Below are 20188 nucleotides of genomic sequence, written 5' to 3' on the forward strand. Positions count from 1 at the left end.
CTCTAAGAAAATTGTCAACAGCACTGTAAAATATGTAGTAAATAGGCTAAAACATGCTGAATGAATCAGATTTATTACTGTATTTCGAGTGTTCTTACAGCATTTCATAACACAATATGAGCAACATTTTTCCGGAGTTGACTGAGGTCACACAAAAGGAACAAGATGACAAATCACAAGTAACAGAACAAGCTTTTCTCCGCTGGCATTTAGCTGAGTCCAGCGGCAGCTGAACCAGGCCGGCACAGACCTCAAATTGGATAAAGACTTTAATGGCATTAATGGCTGTTGAGGAGCAAACAACAGCTCACTGTGGCATACGAGGGATGATGCTAAACACATCTGAACCAGCAACAGAAACAACACGCACAGAAACAGATTATCTCACATTCATCGGACAATCATTAATATATTTAAAAAGTGAGATTTTTAATAAGTAAATGTTTTTCGGATAACGCTTCATTGCAATAGATTGCCAACCAGGAATGTACTTTTATATCAGAGTGGGTGTTCATTTTAATGGTTGATTTATCAGTTGGAATGAGGCTCTCCCACACACTCACACACACACACACACACACACACACACAAAACCAGAACATACCAACAAAAAACACACCTAAATCTTCATAAGTCATCATGTGTTCCAGTGTGTGAGGCAACAATATGGGCCATAATTATGTGTTTACATCACACAGTCGACCACACTCAGACAGACTGATCCAGAGATCAGACGGCGGACAGTTACGAGAGGTCTGCGTGTTTACATACATCCATGTCTGAGACTATGGAGTGACTCAGAATCCTGCTATTCACACTCGCTCACACTGATATGACTTTAAAGATGCAATCAGATAAACAACAGCTCAGAAGACTGACCAATAAACAGGAACACACAAAATAAGCTCATGTTTTGGTGTGGAGTTAAATGGTCACAAGGTTAAAAGTGCACCGGAGTGACACAGAGTCACTGGGAGGTGATACAGTGATGATGTGTTCATGAAAACAATGATTGAACATTTAAAGGTGCACAAGCCAAGACTATAAACAGCACATTATGGTTTAGTGAAGTGAACATCATAGGGAAAGGTTTCTTTTCCACCCTTTCCGCTCCCTCATTATCATCAGGGCTGTAGCTACTATTGAGGACACCGAGGTCATGTCCTCTCAACTCAGATAGATTGATAGATATTTATAGCACTGACGTATTCATAGGTGACATTCTTTCCTCCACTCCTTTCATTTTTGCTTTGTTGAATCTAAATGGATGCAGAACAATTAGAAACACACATTAAATGTGAACAAGCCTAAAAAAGACTTGTATTTCTACATGAGTGATACCAGGAGGCACATGGATGTATAGTAGGGCTGCATTCTTTCCAAACAACATATGCAATTGCGCACACACACACACACACACACACACACACACACACACACATCATTATTTCAAAACGCAACACACCCAGCGCTTTGCAAATAAGCCCGGAGGTGTACATTTGTTCCTGGAAAGCTGGAATGACACGGAAACCCAATCCCACCCATGGAAAGTATGTTCTGTCATAATTTATACAAAACTAACAAAACTGGTATTGCACACTATATGTTGCTACTGTACAGGTTTGGTTGCACTGGATGGGAGGTGCAGTATCATGGACACTGCAGCAGGTTTTACAGCAAATATTGAAGGTGTGACTTCATGCCAAAAAAAAAAGTTCAGAGTAAAGATTTAAAAGTTCAATTCCTGGCAACCAGGAGAGGAAAAGGGCTTTTTCAGGTCTTTTGTAGATCAATCGCACAATAGCACCACAGGTAGTAGAGTAAGTTTGTCAAAATCAGCAAGAAACACATAAACTTCTGAGACACAGACGTCACTATGGTGTCTCAAAATATTCAAACACTGTCTTGTTGTGAGTACCAACATGCCAAATAGGATGTAAACACATAAATAACTTAAGAGGCTGGTGAAGTGTCCCTCCAGGGTGCCGACTTCCATCTCTTATGTAAATGTAAAAAAAAACAAATGCCTGAAGTTATGAAGAGGTTTTTGGCATGAAGCGTAAAGGGAGGGATTTATTTCGATTACCGTAAAGAGACTTTGCTTATATCAACCGGAATTATATTTGTTCATTTTGTAATTCTGTGGAAGTTCGCTTGAACCTGTTTTCATTCCTGACGTGCCTAACCCTGTGGTTCTCCTGGCAGCAACAAGCCATCCATCACAAGACACTCAACCGCAAAGACACTGGCCTCTGCTCCCTGGAGCAACCTGCATCACAGCATAATCCTCTTTGTACAATTTGAGCTTCAACAAACACACATCGTTCATACGTAAATGTATCGAGGGGTGTAGCTGAGGTGGGTTGTGTCGTATTCTCCTGTTTTCTGAATTTGTGACTGAATGCGAAAAATAGAGGCCTGAACAATCCAGCTGTGTGTGAATGTGTGAACATGTACACAAATGGAAACATATACAGTAGTTCATCAACACATAAGCCCAGTTGATTTTTCCCCTGCACAATACTTATCAGCTATGATGAACAAAAACAACTCTGCAACAAGAGATATGAGCGCAAAACAACAACACTGGCACCTAATCGCACTGTTGCAGGTTCAGTGAATGGCATGTCAACACACGCTCTGTTTCCTTAATGGAACAGCTGATGCAAACATAACAGTATATTTGTGAAATATGTACCGCTGGAGGATGCTTCATTTAATACAGGGCTGGCACAGGATGGATAGTCTTGCATTGGCAGGCCTGCTGTATCTCCACTCTATGCAGGGTGTCACAAATATTAGAAATGTTTGCACTCATAAAGGATAAACTAGTCTGTCTATAGACCTTTTTTCACAGCAGACATTTTAATATAGCAGAAAGCACAGGGTTAATTAATAACATTTATGATTTAAGGGCTCCAGTAAGCCATACTGAGCTTACTGGGGCCAAATAGCAGCTTCTATCCATATCCAACCCAAATGGAAAGAAGCTGCTATTGTTATTAGTTACAGCTGTAGTTTTCCTGCTATAACATGTCATAAAGCATACACAGCATTACAGCAATTTGTTTGTTCAAAACAAACGTTTGACGTATGAAAAAGACAAAGCTGTAATTAGATCTCACCTGTTAATGAACAGCCAGTGTAAACGGAGGCTGAGAACTGGGCACACACACAGTCCTTGTCATCTATTATTATGGTGTAGTGATAATAACCATTATGTTCTTAACCAGCTCCTGTAGGTAGCATTGAATAGCTCATTCAGCAATACACTTCTGTGCAACTCAGGCCTACATAACAAACATTACCACTAATTTCAGAGAAGCCAAACCCTGCAGCCAAAACAATAAACACAATCCACCTTTATTGTCTTGTCTTTATGAAATACTCACAAGCCCCTTCAAATGGTGGATACTAGTTTCTGCTTAAATCCTTATCAGCATTATTAAAAATGAATTAGTAATATTCATCAATCAAACTATATAGAATCAAATATTTTCTCATCTAGTACTGGTATCAAGGCTGGTTTTGGGGTAATTCACAAAACAAAAACAAAACATAATTGATATATTATATGAAGAAGAAAGAGGAGGAAGAGATAAGGGCACTCAATTAAAGAAATCCTGTGCTTTAAACTTTAAATCCAAGGTCCATGTGAATTATTTTTATTGAAGTAGACTTTGACCTATAGTGATCCCTTCCAAAGAAGCCAACTGACCTTCCAATGACATGTACGGGAAAGGAACTGTTATAGACAATAAACCTCTCCTTTAGTGGGCAGAGAGCCAAGTTGATCTGACTCCTCCTATTAAAGGCACTGAAAAGGCATTAAATGCGCAAAAAAAATGAGAAGTAATGTATCCTGAAATGTGCAAAAACAAATCTACAGTATACAATAAAAGTAGATAATTGTGTGTAATTATTAGTTATGACAGGGACTTAATAAAACAAAGGAGGACGGAGTGCCTTAGTTTTTTTGCACGATTGTCTGCACCACTTAAGGACAAATATAAAGGCAGACTTCCTGGATTTTGTTTTTTGTACTTTTACCACTGTCACTGTTGTACGGGCCATCAAAACCATGCAGCACTTCCTCCTTCTGCTGTAAACTTCACAGTTTTATTGTCTCTAAATTTAAATGCAACAGAAAAGATTTATTTTGTGAAATACAGTCACAGTGTGAAGTTTTTTCCAGTGAATTACAGTATATACATCTTTATACTCAACAGTCTAACAATTCATTTTAAGTATCATTCTCCAGTTTCACTGAAAAGAAAGGGGGAGAAACAATATATTGCAGAGAAATGTAATTATATTTCCAACTGATTATTCAAAGTGTATACAAAATCATCTAAAGACTCAAATACAATCTACAAATGTTAAATACAAAGACATTACAAAAATCGTTAAGAGTAACAAGTCAATTATAAATTATTTTTTAACAGTTTTAAGGCATCATAATGAAATGACAGTTTATGTTTCAGTGATTTCATAAAAGGGAATGCATAGAAATTGTGCAGCTTCTACAGATACATATTTAAAATTCAGACAGACATATTTTGGCCATTATTTTTGCTTTAAAAGTTGAAAACTACTTTTATGTGTGATACTCAACAAGTCAGAGTTTCAAACTACAGAATCTAAAGACTAACATGTTTTAGTTTTATCGAGAACCTGCTCAAGACACAATGAATAAAGACTTACTAAGAGGAGCGACATTAAAACTCACTGTTTATAATTCTGTACCAGGTGACTTGACAGGGAGTAAACTCTCCCAGACTATCCTCAGGCACAGGAATGACGTATTCATAGCTAAAAAAAAATACAAAAAAAAAAAAAAAGAAAATACAGCATATTTTGTTTTACATAAACCAAAGGCAGATTTCCTTCAGTAAAAATATTTTGCAGCAGTTAACTTTCTTATTAACTTTCAGAAAAATAGTATAAGGATTATAGTGTTGCATTGCTTGCAGTTTTCAGTCACTTGTATGTGCTCAGTGTCAGCATTTGGTCCATGTCTTTTAGTATCTCTACAACATTTTTTGTGCTTGGTGGCGTACAGATTCAGCAGTGAGTATTATTGTAGAATTCGAGTCAGTCAGTTGTCGGCTATTCTACAGAGAAATCTGAAGTCCAACATGTAAACTGTCTACACAAGAAGAAATGATGCAAAGAAGAAATGATGTGATTATCTTTATACACTATAACACTATTATTCAGTCAAAGCCACACTTGGTAATGTTAAGTGCTTAAACCGGAATCTCTACCCTGAAATGGTTTGACAGTATTTGTACCAAAAAAAAGAGGTATTTTCTTTTTTTCCTCTACTTTCAATTAATTTCTCTCCTCTTTTATTCTCTTTATTAGTCTGTGTAGTAATAAGTTTTTGTATGCTGGAGTACCTTGTGTTTGGTAGTGTATTGCATGCATTCAATGTCCTTCCAACTGTACTGCGTACATTAAAAATTGAAGGAAACAGCCCTGAAATACTGAGGGTGTTTTGTTTCCTTCCGTTCACTTTTGTGTGGAAAATTATTCCCCTACTAACCTCTACAATATATCATTAACCCACCAGGTTCTTGTACACCTCCCTTATTGCCTATAGTGCAAGTCTTTCCCCCCTGGCAGTGCTACATTTTCCCACCTCACCCTGTCCCTGACATGCTGCTTTAACAGGAGCTGGTCTGGAGGTTGCTCTCAGTGAGGATGGAGGTGATGGTGGAGGGATCATAAAAGCTGTCGTCATCATCTGAGCTGAGGGCAGATGAATCCAAAGCTGGGCGCATTGCTGCCTGGGTTTTCCTCCTGCAACAGATAACCATCATCATCATCATCATTAGTAATTATCAGCTGTTGAAACATTGAATATTCTGCTTGCCCACACAGGCATCAAGAATCATTCTGAAAGTGATAGTCACAGTGCTCCCTCTGCTGGTGATGTAAAGGAAAAATTATGGCTGTCTTTGGTTCTTGTGGGAGCATGTCTGGAATTTAATTTCCCGTGGTGGGACGTGAGTAATGTGGCGTTTTAGTTTAATGAAATATCTATTCACACGTGGGTGATTGCTGATATGTTTTACACACAGCACATTGTGAAATACTGCACCTCAGGGACACTGTGTGAATCTCTACCAGGTGTCTGTAATTGTGTGTAACAGCAAAGGAATCTGGGTTCGCTGGTTATAGCATCATTTGCATGCAGGTTTATTCATTGTGACATAAGAAGGAGGAGATGTTGTCTTGTGCTCTCTCTCTCTCTCTCTCACACACACACACTGCTGTGATAATCTGGCTGCCAGGAACTGTCTTGCATAATCGTTACCAAAAGCTTGCACAGTAACAAACCGGATAAGAAACAAAAATGGAGGTGAAAGAAAGAGAACTCTTACTTGAGCTCAGTTTCCAGAGCTGTGACTCTAGTCTGCAAGGCCTCTTTGAGCTCCATCTGTTCCTCCATGTCTCTTTGAGCCTTTCTTCTCAGTCCATCTATCCTTTCCAACTCTGTCTCTCCTTCATCCACCTGCCTCTTGAGAGCCTTCACTCTCAGAGCCAGCTGCAACATAGGATAATATGTTTGATGTTGTCTCCCGTCTTTGAGTAAAAACAAATACTGACATGCGGAACGTGGTGAACATGTAATACCTGGTCTCTCTGCTCAGTATGCGTTTGTTTCTCCTCATCCAGCACCATGTTAAGTTCTTTCAGTTTCCTCTCCAGACGACGTTGGGACGCCAACACAGAATTCTTCTCTCTTTATATAAGAAAAAGAAGCATATGAGGCATGTAAGCACGCTTATGCCAACACGTGTTTTTAAGATTATGCTTGCTAAGTGATCCCTCTCTTGTTTGACAAGCAGGAACCTTAAATAAATGTTTCAATTAGAAGGTGCAAACCATCACCAGTGCTGAATAATACTTCATAAAACAGTTTCATTGTTTAAATGACCAGATAAATGTGGGAGCACCAACAAAATCTAATTTTTTCTTAGCCAATGACCAATAGTATCCATCCAGCAAATTTCATAAGAATATATCCAGTTGACAAATAATCAAGGGTGAAATTATATTGTCTATTTCAAAATGTGATCCAGAACAAAGCTCTGTTAGATTGCAGTATGTTCATGATCTATTGCATAGCAGTTTGTTGCACTGTACCTCTCCTCACTCCGTAGGTGGTCTTCAAGCTCCTGGATCTTGCTCTCCAGCTGAGAGACCCCTGCTGAGGAGCGAGACTGGCCCTCCATGTCAGCCACACGACTCTTGAGCTCCTTCAGCTGCAGGGAAAGACAAAAAATGCTAAATGCTGTGTTCTTTAAAGTAAATATACAAGAGTGCATGGAGTAAAAAAGTGCATTTTAGCAGAATGATGATGTCAATTAATGATGAATCACAAATGTTAGTAGACACTCATGTGTACGTACTTGTCTGTCCATGGCGTTCTTATCCAACTCCAGGTCCTGTTTGGAGGACCTCTCCTGCATGAGCTCAGAGCGGAGCTGATCGATCTGGTCTCTGCTTCTGGTCACTCTGTCAGTCAGCATCTCCGCACTGCTTTTCTCCTCCTCCAGCTCCAACTCCACTCGCTTCAGCTTGTCCTGACGGAGACGAGATGAGATCAGCTTTATTAGGTGCTCAGAGAGGAGACTGATGGTGGAGTCCAGATGTGTAAGTGTGTATTTATTCTTGTTTTTTTCTACTTCCTAATTTCTTATTCTGAGAATGCACACAGCAAGGTGAAGACCAGTGTGAGCAAAAGCATGAGCAAGTTCATGAAACCAAACTGACAAACAGGTTGAACCACTATTCTTTAAAATCTTGATTCTACAAAAATGTTTTACGCTACATTGCTTTCATCAGGGTCCGACCTGTTCGTTGACTTGATTTTAAATCAACTGTGTTCAGAAATATGTACAGATGATAATATGCTGTATGCAGAGCAAAGCTATCATGAGACAAAGAAAGCAAAGTTAAAATAGACAGCTGAGAGACCTGTAGTCATGGTTTGTTCTCCCAAAGGATTCATTCTCTTAAACCAAGAGGTGAGCAGATGCACATATCTTACCTCTAGGATGCGAGTCTCCCGGGTTTTGTCATTGTGGTTGTTTTTGCTGGCCTCTAGCTCTCCCTCAAGGTGGCGCAGTCTGTTGGTGAGAAGCTCTTTATCCAGCTGGTGGTTGTCTCTCTCCTCACACACCAGCAGAAGCTCCTTCTTCTGTCGTGACATCTAGTTAGAGCCATAAAAATATTAGAAACAGTCATGCCAAACTGAGTGTTCACCATGAGAAAAATATGTTTTGCATGTTATATCACAGACACATCAAGCGTGCACCATGAATATTATGTGTCACAACTACTGGAAAAATTCAGACCAGACATAGTTTTCATAATAAAAACAAAAACCAGGCCAAGCAAGTGAGCAAGCATGCATACAAACACTCACTTCTTCCTCCAGTCTCCTTAGATTTATATTGCTTCTTTCCAGTTCGGTTTGAGCCTCGTTTCCGTGACGTTGCGCCTCTTGCATTTCCTTGCGTGCTTTTTCTTTCTGCTCCTCCAGCTGAACCCTGAGAGCCTGTGTCCCCTCTCTTGAGGACATGGTCAGAGACTCACACTGAAAGGGTGACAGGGGAGGAGAAAGGACAAACCGGGAAAAAAAAAGAAAGAAAGAAAAAAAGAGGGTGATTTTTTTTGTGCTGTGTGTTTTGTAATGAGCAGTTAGGATGCTCCAGGCTGCGCAGGCTTTCATTGTTTGAAAAGGTATAAAAGGATCTCTCTTTCTTACCTCTTTGTTGAGTTTCTCCAGAGCTCTCTCCTGCTGTTGCTTGATCTCTTCCAGCTGGTTGATGGTCTGTTTGAGTGTCTCCTTGTCTTTGTCTGTGTCCTCTAAACGCAGACTGAGTTCACGGTGCTCCTGGCTCAGTCTAGAGGCTTTTCTCTTGGCCTCATCAAGTTCAGATCTCAACCCTCTCACCTCAGTGTGGAGGGCGAGCTCTGCCTCTGAACTCTCTGTGGCGTTAGTCTGCAGCTGAGCCTGAGAAAATCACAGGGGTCGTCCAGTTTTTGTCAACAGCTTTCTAACACACTGAGCATAACACAGTTTATGACAGCGTAGTGTGTACGAGGATGCAACCTTACCTCTAATCGTGACAGTTTCTCTTTGAGACGTGTGTTGGCCTCCTCTTGCTCCTGCTGGACATCTTCTAGCGATCTAAGGTCCACCTGAGCTCTGCTCAGACGTGTTTTACTGGACTCCAGTTCCTCCTCAGCCAGTGAGAGTTTTTCTTTGAGCTGGCTAGCTTCACTACGCGCCTCATTAAGCTTCTGCTCTAGCTCTAAGATGATGGCTGGGTCTGGGAGCTATAGGCCAGAAAACAAGGGAAGGATGCAGAAAAAAATATAATAAAAGATGATGGAGAGTACATAAAGTATGTAAATTAAGGATTTCTAACAAACTACTCATTTAAACATGAATTCCATCATCCTAATCAAAGTCAGAACTACAACATACACATCATCACACTTTGGTGTCCTTGCCATGTTGTTCATTTACATTGCTAAAACCTCAATAAGATTTTAAATGAGCACTTTAGTATGCTGTGGTACCTCTCTGTGAAATTAAACTTACCCGTTTGTTTTTCTCCTGTGCCTTGGCAAAGTCATCTTTGGCCCTCTGTAACTGGTCTTTTAGCCTGTCAATCTCATACTTCAGTTCTGCCTCTTGTTCCTGGTGAGATTTTTTTGCAGAGATGACCTCCATGACCTTTTTGTCAAACTCCGTCCTATGCTTCTCTAACTCAGACTTGGTCTTCTGTAGATCAGCATTGCAACGCTGGAACTCCTGAACAGAAATATGAACAAAGAGTGGTTCAAGTGCCTCATTTCCTTTCCAAACAGGTGATTAGGTCATTAACCTGTGCATCAGTGATCATGTGTTCACTGCACCTGGTTAAGAGTCTGTGTGTGGCTGGGGTCTGGTATCTGTTGTTTCATTGTGCTCACTTTCTCCTGGAGCTCCTTCAGTTCCTCCTCAAACTCTTCTTTTTCCAAACGGGCTTGCAGGAGTCTGAAAAGTGAGAACACACAGTTGATCTAAACAAATTGTTCCATATAACATTACTTCTTGATTATATGATCAGCAGCTGTTGGATTGCATGGGTTAATCGTGACACAATACTTTGATGTAGTCAACAAGCAAATAAGTAATTCATTAATTTTCAAACAGGAAATAAATCAACATTCCCTGTTACCACTTAACAGTCAGACACATTCACAAAAAACATCTATGTTTTGTACTAAACACACATATATAAGACCGTCCACACCACTTTTCTGTAGTTTTTTGTTCTTGCTTATATACTTTCACAGTGCACACAATGAAGACGTAAACAGCCAAATGTGAAAATGTCATCTGCCAAAGCTCGGATGTACAGCAACATTTCTGCTCAACCAAAGGACTAAATATAGTCCACATTCACATAGTGGCCCACAGAGGAGAGTGTACACAGTGTGCAATTGAATGTGGACTCAAAAACAGAGTTTTACATCAGTCTTGAATAGAGGATGTAAGTGTGGATGGTCTTGAAACTACAGCGCGACAGTAGTTAGCACAGCTAGACACATTTACACATCTGCATATCTAAACACAAAACACTGTTCAACTGGTGACTCTCACGGTGTTTCAGGGCTGTTGGGTGTCTCTCTGACAGAGAGAGGGAGAAACATTGACCGGGTAGAATGAAAGAGAAGAGATGGACACAGATTATTAGTACAGTAGGTGCAAAGAGAAACGACGTAAAGAGGATGACAAAATCCATATCCAGGTAAGCACTGGAAATCCCAAATCTAGGTCAACAATGATGAAAACATGTTGTGAACAATATGATGTGTTTGAAATGTCTATAGACTCACTCTTGTTTAGTTGATCGAAGTTCATCTCTGGTGGTGTGAAACTGCTCCATCCAGTGGCTGCTCTCGTCTCTACAGTCTTCCAGCTGCTGCTGTAGGGAACGAACTGACGCGTTTACACGCAACCGCTCAGCCTCGATTCCTGCATGAGACTAAAGGGCAAGACGGAAGAATTTATAGCCCATTGTCTGCCTTAAAAACAGATTTCAGATGTAAGTGATGTTCAACAAACTACTATGAGTGTGTGTGTGTGTGTATCAGTGTGTGTGTGTGTGTGTGTGTGTGTGTGTGTGTGTGTGTGTGTGTGTGTGTGTGTGTGTGTGTGTACCTGGGACACCTGCTCCATGCTACTCCGGAGCTTCTCCATGTCAGCCCTGTACTGCTCTCGGAGCACCTCTATCTCTTTGTCATGTGTGGCCACCTCCTCCTTCAGAGCTCCCTTCAGAGCTGTTAGCTCCCTCTCCCTCTGTCTTAACGTTTCCTCCAGCCTCTGTTTCATTTGGCAGAGCTCCATCACCTGTGCCTGGTAAGACATCAGGTCCTGCAAACATCAGTAATATACAGTATTAACATGATTCCCCAAAACTCTAAGACTGCCGTTTGCACAGCCATGTTTAAAAAGGAATCGAGAAGGTAATGCTGCTTGTACCTGCAGTAGCCCTTTCATCTTATCAGCCAGTAAATATGATTCCACACTATGAAAATGCAATCTTAAGAGGCAATTTTTAAACAATCCAGTGGTGGGTTGAGATAATGTATCCCTGTATATCTGTGTGTTTTTCTTTGTTTCTGTTTTACCGTCTTGTTGCCGTTTTCTCTTCTCAGTTCATCCTGAAGCTCAGCCAGGTGGTCCTCCATCTCTCTGACCCGTGCCTCCGCATTCTCCCTATCCATACGCAGCTGAGTCAGCCTGGCAGGAAAAAAGAACATATACACTAGTGAATGATTCTTCGAATTCAAGTTACTATGGCATACTTGTTTGGCCTTGTGAATGAGTGACTGCTTGTTAAGTGAAATTGTGAGGCGATTGTGAGGAGAAAACAAAGTGAGTTTGTCAACCCCCCTCACACTCCTGACCACCAAGATTTACAGACAATGGTACCAGGGCGCCTTCGATTTCCTTTCACTGTGTGTTTGTGTGTGTATGCTGTTGAGTCCTCACTCAGATTGTGTGTCATTTAATTCCTTCTTCTTCCTATCCAGCATCTCCTGGAGTTGCAGATTTTCATCCAGACAGGACTCCAGCTCGGCTTTCAGAGCAGGATCCGAATTGCTAGCAGAACCCTACAACACAAGCAGACACGATGAATAAATGAGAGCGTTGAAACATAAGACAGGTAGCTCTGGTGGCATAAACAATGAGCTTTTAGGAAATGGTAAAGCAGCCTTGCATTAGCCCACCGATTAATATACATAAGGGATTAAGTTCTTAGGAGCTATTAGAGATTAAGACCTGCCCAACTTCCTTAAACCAGCATATAATGAGTCATTATTGAAGTTAGATTATTGTGTATGTGCACCTCTGACCAGGCCAGAGGGCTTTAAGGATTAATCTAAGGATTAATCTGAAGCACACTCCAAGGAACGCCCAGCCCTCCTGGTTGGATTAGTTAAACAGACATAAAAACTCTGAGGACAGTATCCTTTCTTACAACCAATGGCTATTTCTTTCACTTGATAGTCGCTGCTCTCATTTCGAGGAGGCATGGATAAGTGTTTATGTGTGGTATTGGACGTGCTCCATGTAATTAGAGCTAAGTTGAAGTGGCAGGTTACTCTCTGAATGTTAACGTCCTCTGGTGGCGTGCAGTTCCAATCAGCCAGCTGAATTCAGGGAGGCTCGGTGGATCATCAAAGGCACCATAACATCACACTATAGGCTAAGCATGTATTATTTCACTATATTCTGACTACATATTGGAATAAACAAGTACATTGTAATGCTACTGAGAATAAACACATTATGTGCTATTTATTCTATTCAAAAATTTGAAAAAAACTCCCTTATCCACCAGAGGAAAATGTAGGAAATATAACATGTTATCACTGCTAATAAACTCTAATGTATTGTAACAGTTATCCACATCATAACTTTCTACCACCTTCTCGCTTTGCTCCACTTACCCTCCTTTCCTCTTGCAGGGCAGTTTGTAATTCAACCATCTTTCTCTCAAGTTCCCTCTTTTCTCTCATCCAGTCCCCGGGGCTTTCTTTGGGCTGGTAAAGACAGAGGTGTAAGCTCATGTTAACTGTTTCTTTATCTGCCATATGGAACAGCAGAAGAACAAGCCATCCACAGCCAAAAAAAGACAAACCTTTAGGTTCTGAATCCTCTGAAAGATGACTTTAACTTTGTGCTTGATGACAACATCACTGTCGTTGGTCCTGAGGGAAAGTGAAAATGGTCAAGACATTTAAGTTACATTAACGAGCTGTAATAATTTATTGGCATTTCAATATTACTGTTGAAAAAAAGAATTCTTTATGCTAAACCATTAACAGAAGGACAGCGTAGAGGTCCATACCCTTCTCTCAGGATGTTATATATTGTCTGCATGACCTGCTCCTCCTCGCTGCTCATCTCTGCATTCTGACCCTGGTCCAGCAAAAGGTCAGGGGTCACCTTAAGACATAGATCAGAAAACTACTCTTGCAATGCTGCATGCACTGTGGCATTTGGAGCTCAATGAAAATCAGCTGTAACGCTAAGACAGAAAAGATTTTATTCTTACTTGTGCCTCAGTCAAACTGGCCTGTGGTCTCTCCATAGCAGCATATCTCCCTGTTGAAGTCCACTGATTAGCAGAGACTCCAGGAACCTTGGTGACAGCACCTTGGCTGCGTCCCAGGCTGCTGTGAGTTGAGGACGGAGGTGAGGTGAAGGGGTTAGGAGTGATGAGAGGAGATGCAGCTCTGGGATCCTGTTGTGCAGGAGAGAACCCTCTATGCTGGCCTCCAGCATTACCACCATCAAACCTGTTTACTCCTCTGTTGCCAGCGGTCTGTCTGTGAGTAGAGTGAAGCTCATTTGTTTGTTGAGGAGGGTTAGGGTAGGACTGACTGCCTCTCACTGAACCATTGAGCCCTGCCTCATACGAACCACCCCAGGTATTCCTTTCCATGCCCCCCTCTCTCACACCAACATGCTGAACCAGCTCTCTTTCTCCCCTTACACCTATTCCTCCATCCAGATTCCCATAGCTACCAGACTTCCCATCCCCTGGTGGTCTAGACAGCTGAAAATCCTCATCACCTGCCCCTCCCTCCCTGTCTAGCAGTGACCCATGGGACTGAGCCCGGCGTAGCGCCCCTCCTTGCAGTCCTCCTCCCCCTACATCTGCCCCCTGTGTTCCTGGCTCAGCTTTCTCTCTCTTCCGGGGAAGGCTATTGTAGCCAGAGGAGTACTGGGTCTTGAGTTGGACCCCATATGAGTCTCCCTTCTGTCCGTCTTTGAGGACCACATACGGCTGGCCAGCAATACCCTGCACTCTGACCGCCACACCGTATTTGGAGGCGATCTGAGTCTTGGTCTTGGGCTGGGACCCATACTGCCTGCCACTGGTGTCATAGAGGTCATTGATGAAGCGGATCTGGACACCATGGTCCACTGGAGTCTTCGGACCTGAGGATGGTGTGCTCATGCTGCCAACACAGAGAGACCAGGGTAAATAAAAGAGTAAGAAAGCAAGGATAGGGTAAGAGAACAGATAAAAAGAAGTAGAGCTGCAACACTTAGTCAATTAAACGATTAGTTGCCAACTAAAATTAATTACCATCTATAGATTCATCATTTTAAGCTGTTTTTTAAGCTTCTTAAATGTGAACATTTTCTGGTTTCTGTAGTTTTCTGTGATAGTAAACTGAATATATTTGGTTTGTGGCCTGTAGGTTGGGACAAAACTATAAATCTGAGGATGTCATCTTGGGGTTTGGGAAACAGTGATTGACATTTTTCACTATTTTGACATTGTTTAGGACCAAACAACCAATTGATTAAGCGAGAAAATAATAGATTAATCAATAATGAAAATAATCATTAGTTGCAGCCCTAGAAAGAAAGAAACTATTGACTACTTTGCTTCACCTGACCAGTAGGCTACATATTTGCTTTTGTCTAGTATAATCTACTACCCAAAATGTTCTAAATACAATTCATATACTTTGTCTTATTACATTCATTAAATTTATTTGGCAGATCATGTCTAAAGCAACTTATATTTCCCCCACAAATACACACAATATGGGGTTCAGAGTCTTGTTCAAGGACACTCCAACATGTGGACCACCAACCCTACAATTAATGGACAACCTGCTCTATCACCTGAGTTAATCAATGGTTATTTGTATTTTTTACATCATTGTACAGTAATTCAAAGCAAGAAGATAATTTTTACATGGGTTAGGGTCATACTTTCCCCAAAACAACAAAAAAACAGAGAAAAAATAAAGATGAAACTCAATAGCCAGGTTGATATACATCAAAACAGCTCTTCTCTTATTGTTATCCCTCAAATTAGGAAATCAAACAAACAATACCTAGAGACAGGTCAGCAAGCAACCCTGAAATGTCAAAACTTTGTTGGTCAAATGCAGATACGCAGCCTTGCTATGAGCAAACAGGGACATAGATTTATACACAGTAACACTTAGTTTCGGCTTTTGACTGCTTCTGTGGACTTTGTCCTCACTGCACTCCATTAGTCATTAACCTGAAAGCACACACCCACATATCACTTTCCCCTTGAGAGGACCAACCAAGCCTTTCCCAACTTTTGGAACGTTCCCAGACAGATACCAAGCCTATTTTCCTCAACAAAAACGTTGACAGCTTGAATACAGGCAGGTACCATGGCAACTGGTCTGACCCTTTTCATTCTGTCATTTCTCTACTTTTTTCTTGACTCCCTTTTACTCCCTTTTTCTATACTCTGACATCTTTTGATGAGTAATTCTGGAACTATTTCTCTTATACTGAAACTGATCACACCTACAGTCTGTGAAGCTTTAGCTAAAAGTCACCGCTAGTTTCATTCAGCAATGGCAATTACATCAAGTACCGAACATTCTCGGTCTTTCATCGATTGACTGATCATGCCCTGTGTTATGTCACTTTGTAAGACCCCATTCCCATGTCATAAAACAATGGTATGGTTCATTAAACAGACTCACACACCTATTACAACATTCCCTCCTGACCTCTCCGCAGCTTCCCAAGGTAGGCAGACAGAAAGGGAGGGTGAAGTGAGAGAGAAAAGGAGAAGAAAAAAAAAAACCACACCCAGTTTTTTCTTCTCTTATCAGTGCCTTATGTGACAAAATCCAAAGGTCAAGCTGTTTCTGTGTGCAACCCTCCTCCTCAGACGCACAAAGGACTGACTAAAAAGTAACCATCAAACAGATAACACGCATACATTATTGAATGCCTAGACATAAATTTTCATACAGATTGTGAAAGCTGCATGACGCAGCCCAAAAAAAACACTTCTGAGGAAGAGCAGAACAAAAAAACAGTCAAGCAAAGAGAGCCAAGAGTGAATATATTGTACTTCACCTCGCTGTGAAAGTGAATACTAATGCATAAAATAACTTTGAAGCAGGAGCAGGTGAAGAAAAATGTCTGGTTTGGCAGCGAACGGAGTGACACAACGTGAATGACCTTTGAGGATATCTGAGTGTTTGTGGTGCGCATACGTAGAGTGCAGACAGACCTGCTCATCAGACATGCACAGTTAGTCGATTCTTTTCCACCCTTTGGGAACCACAGAGGAAGCACCGTGTCACAACACATTTGTGCAGTCGAGCATAAGTTCTGCAGCCCACAGTCTTCACACCAAGGTCAAGCAAACATGTCATGCACTTTACAAACGGGCCACAGACACGCCATATGAGGAGAGCAGAAGACGGTGTCTATTGATTTAATGTGAAATGCCGATCTGAACCACGATAATCTGTAGAGTTGTGGGTCAAACTTACTTACAGATATGAAGAGTTATTACTATAGTAAGGTAGTAACGACACTCTCTCTCTCAATATATCTGTTCACCTACATAATTTTAATTTCATTCAGTTACGTCACTAAGGAGGGAAGCAGTGCCAGCTCAAAGAGGGGCAGGGGTGAGGGGGAACCCATCCTATTGTCCAGTGGATATGGGGTGGAAAATGAGGGCAGTAATTCTGAGAATGCCAAAACTATCCCCCCTGTTCTTTCGTTCCCTCCCTTACACTGCCCGATGATTATAACACTTTGTTTCATTACTGACATTTTTGTTCCCGTGTAGCCTACCTTCCCTTTTAAGTTTCTCCACAAAGCTCATCCACGCCTCTCTAAAATAAACATCCTTTTCCATGTTGAAATTAGGTCATAAAAACAGGTTCTTCTTTAATCTGTGTGATTATAAAATACATGTCACACCTAATTTTATTGCTTTGTTTGAAAGAAACACTTTATTCTTTAGAGCTGAAGTGTTAGGTGATTAATCTGTCAGTCGATCGACAGAAGATTAATCAGAAATTATTTTGATAATCCATTTATGTTGAGTCATTTTTTAAGCAAAAACGTTGAACAATTTCTAGTTCCAGTTTGACAATTTTGAGGATTTGCTGCTTTTCTTTTATATTATTTGACAGTAACTGATTATCTTTGGGTTTGTGATTCTTCACTACTGACTGATATTCTATAGAACAAACGATTATTCAAGTAAGAATCAGAAGGTTAATTAATTGATAATGAAAATAATCATTATTTGCAGCCCTAGTATTCTTTTAACAGGCTACAGGCTCTCAGGTGAAGGTTTCTACCTCACCACAGACCAACTTTTTCAGGTTTGCCTGCCCAGCTACTGTAAGAGTGAAGCTGGTGCTTTTTGATTCTGTTGCCAGTCATGTAATCCTACAGTTATGCTGACGGGTCCTCTGCCTCTGGCCTCAAATTGAATTCTCGCACGGTAAATCGAATTGGAGCTGCTTCCCCTGTTAAGATCCAAGATGGAATGGAAAATATAATTAGGAGATTAGAGCGGGTCTGGAGAGAAATGAAACAACAACAATGTGCGGAGTCATGAAAGTGCCAGCGCTGACTCAGTGAGTCAGCATGGTTCATGTGATCAGATCATCCGTGGGCTGCCTGGAAACTGATAAAGCTACAGACAACAGCAAAGAATTAAGGTTATTTATATCAAACTTAATGTTGGAGAGTAAAAACAGTTTGGATGTCCACGTCCTCGGCCTGGACATGCAAAGTTTTGTGTGTGCAGTTGAATATGCAAATGTTTCCATTCAACACATGAACGTGTATGTAATAATAGTATGTAATATTCAATGCACAAACAATTCAGACACAGCTAATGTCCGCAACGGGGCTGCAATTAAAATATCATTTTATCATAAATCTGATTGTTGTTTCAATGAATCCATTATTTAGTCTATAAAATTACTATTTCCAATGCTGACATCTTCAAATCGATTGTTTTCTCTGACTGAAAAGGATACTCCAGGATGGAAAATCAAACTGCATCCGCCAAGGAATACCATGAGACATGGTTGAAAGCTCTGGAAAAAGCCCATAGTGGACCTTTATTCAAGTTTTTTTGTCAAACTACTGCTTACAAAGTCAAGAATTAGGCCTAATGTTCATGCTCAAATTTAATTTACAATGATATTAAAAAAAGAGAAAAGCAGCAAATCATCACACGAGAATAATTGGAATTCCTGCTTGACACATTACTTCAAATTATTACTCATTATCAAAATTCCTGTGGACTAATAAAATGACTGACTAACTCTTGCGGCAACTAGTTTACAGCATCCTATAAAGCAAACACTGACATGACGTCCATTACATTCTTGACATAAAACCAGGCCCTCTTCCTCTTTCCAGCCTCTCTCCAAACTTGCCACTGCCTCTCTGTCTCCCCCAAACAAACAGCCATTTATTCCTCTTTTCAGATCCAAATACATTCATTGGCATAACAAAGAGAGACTTCAGTGTTACCAAATACTACACAAATTACACCATATTAGGAGCACATAAATACGCCCCTCCCTTTTGCCCACATTCCAGACACTTGTTTCTCTCTGTCCTCTTCATAGGCTGAGTGTGTGTGTGTGTGTGTGTGTGTGTGTGTGTGTGAGAGAGAGAGATTTACAGGATTTTATCTGCATACTTGAGTATATCTACTGTTTGTACCTGTAAGCACTGGACTAACTTTTACCACTCACCAGGACCTGTTTCGAAAATCAAACTGTGTCAGCATGGTCAGTGCTGGAAGCAAGTTCAGTGCTATAATTACTGAGTTTCAAGACACCTAAAAACTATAATCTGCACTTCTGTCTTGCTTGGTCATCATTTTCATCTAACTAATCTAACTCAAGTGTCATCTTGAGGGGCATCTCTGCATTACAGACCAGTTTCAGTACATGTCAGGCTGTTTCATCATTATGTTGCCTAGATTCAAAAGCCTTAAAGGACTTGAAATATGGTTACAATTAGCCTTGGAGACCTCTCAGAGGTTTGAAAATGTTTGTTTCTTAATGCACAGTTTTTCCATTGACAAATCCCCCTGGTAGTTCAGGTGTGCAGAGACACAGCTACTGCTTCTTTGATCTTATGGCTTACTGTATGTATATAAATAATTTGCAGGTATGTCTCACATTAGAGTTCACATCACATAACAAGCAGATTCAAAAGTTGTCTTGAAGTGACGTTAGCTGGGAGGACTGGTCCCTCAAACTAACATTAGCAACCAAGCTAAACTGACAAACAGAAAAACCTCATAATGGTACAATACTGTGATTAGAAAAACAACCTAAACGCAAACGTGCGTGTAAGAGTCACATAGCATCAAACCTCCCATAAAGAGCAAAGTTAACTGTCTGACAGGTTGTGTGTGTCTGGTTTAGCTGTCTGGCTATGACAAGTCGAAAATCAAACGTTAAGTTACCTCTTTCGTTTAAGTTACTTCTCTCCTCCTCTTCGTCTCTTCGCCTCCCTTATGTTGATAATAATTTCAAATATTTTCACAGACATACAATCTATCAAAGTCCACTCAGAAAAGTGGGTGGAAAACAACTCCACCGCAAATTAACCGAGCAACAAGTTCATTATGTGGCGACTGCAACCTGTTACCTTTGTCGGGGATGTAACCGTCCCGCCCAGCCCCGCCGCAGAGAGCGCTGTGATTGGACCAGCGCGCTGACGTAGGCGGGATCATAGATATTTACTAAGTTTACTATTGGTGCAATCTTTGTGTCAATAATTCCATCTGTTGAAGCACATTATGACCTT

At 40.8% G+C, this 20188-nt stretch overlaps 1 protein-coding gene across 3 annotated transcripts; it reads right to left on the reverse strand.

Moving 5' to 3' along the window:
- Positions 1 to 4097: 4097 nt before the first annotated feature.
- On the reverse strand, positions 4098 to 20040 carry LOC122987794 (cingulin). 3 transcript variants are annotated; one of them, XM_044359821.1, is made up of 21 exons: positions 19845 to 20040; positions 13638 to 14547; positions 13431 to 13501; positions 13221 to 13290; positions 13030 to 13122; positions 12068 to 12189; positions 11704 to 11815; positions 11234 to 11446; positions 10909 to 11057; positions 10673 to 10699; positions 9943 to 10063; positions 9626 to 9838; positions 9136 to 9357; positions 8783 to 9031; positions 8441 to 8611; positions 8063 to 8224; positions 7422 to 7595; positions 7156 to 7274; positions 6643 to 6751; positions 6390 to 6553; positions 4098 to 5805 (listed from the first exon to the last, which is right to left on the reverse strand). In XM_044359821.1, exons 2-21 carry the CDS (start codon positions 14544 to 14546, stop codon positions 5670 to 5672), a joined length of 3606 nt encoding a protein of 1201 aa, XP_044215756.1. In that variant the 5' UTR covers position 14547; positions 19845 to 20040; the 3' UTR covers positions 4098 to 5669. The 3 variants fall into 3 exon arrangements, with proteins under 3 accessions (XP_044215756.1, XP_044215754.1, XP_044215755.1); XM_044359819.1 differs by having other exon boundaries at positions 13431 to 13528; XM_044359820.1 differs by lacking the exon at positions 10673 to 10699 and having other exon boundaries at positions 13431 to 13528; positions 19845 to 20039.
- Between the last annotated feature and the right edge of the window lie 148 nt (positions 20041 to 20188).

The sequence above is a fragment of the Thunnus albacares genome, chromosome 8, assembly GCF_914725855.1.
Source record: "Thunnus albacares chromosome 8, fThuAlb1.1, whole genome shotgun sequence".
NCBI classification, from domain to species: Eukaryota; Metazoa; Chordata; class Actinopteri; order Scombriformes; family Scombridae; genus Thunnus; species Thunnus albacares.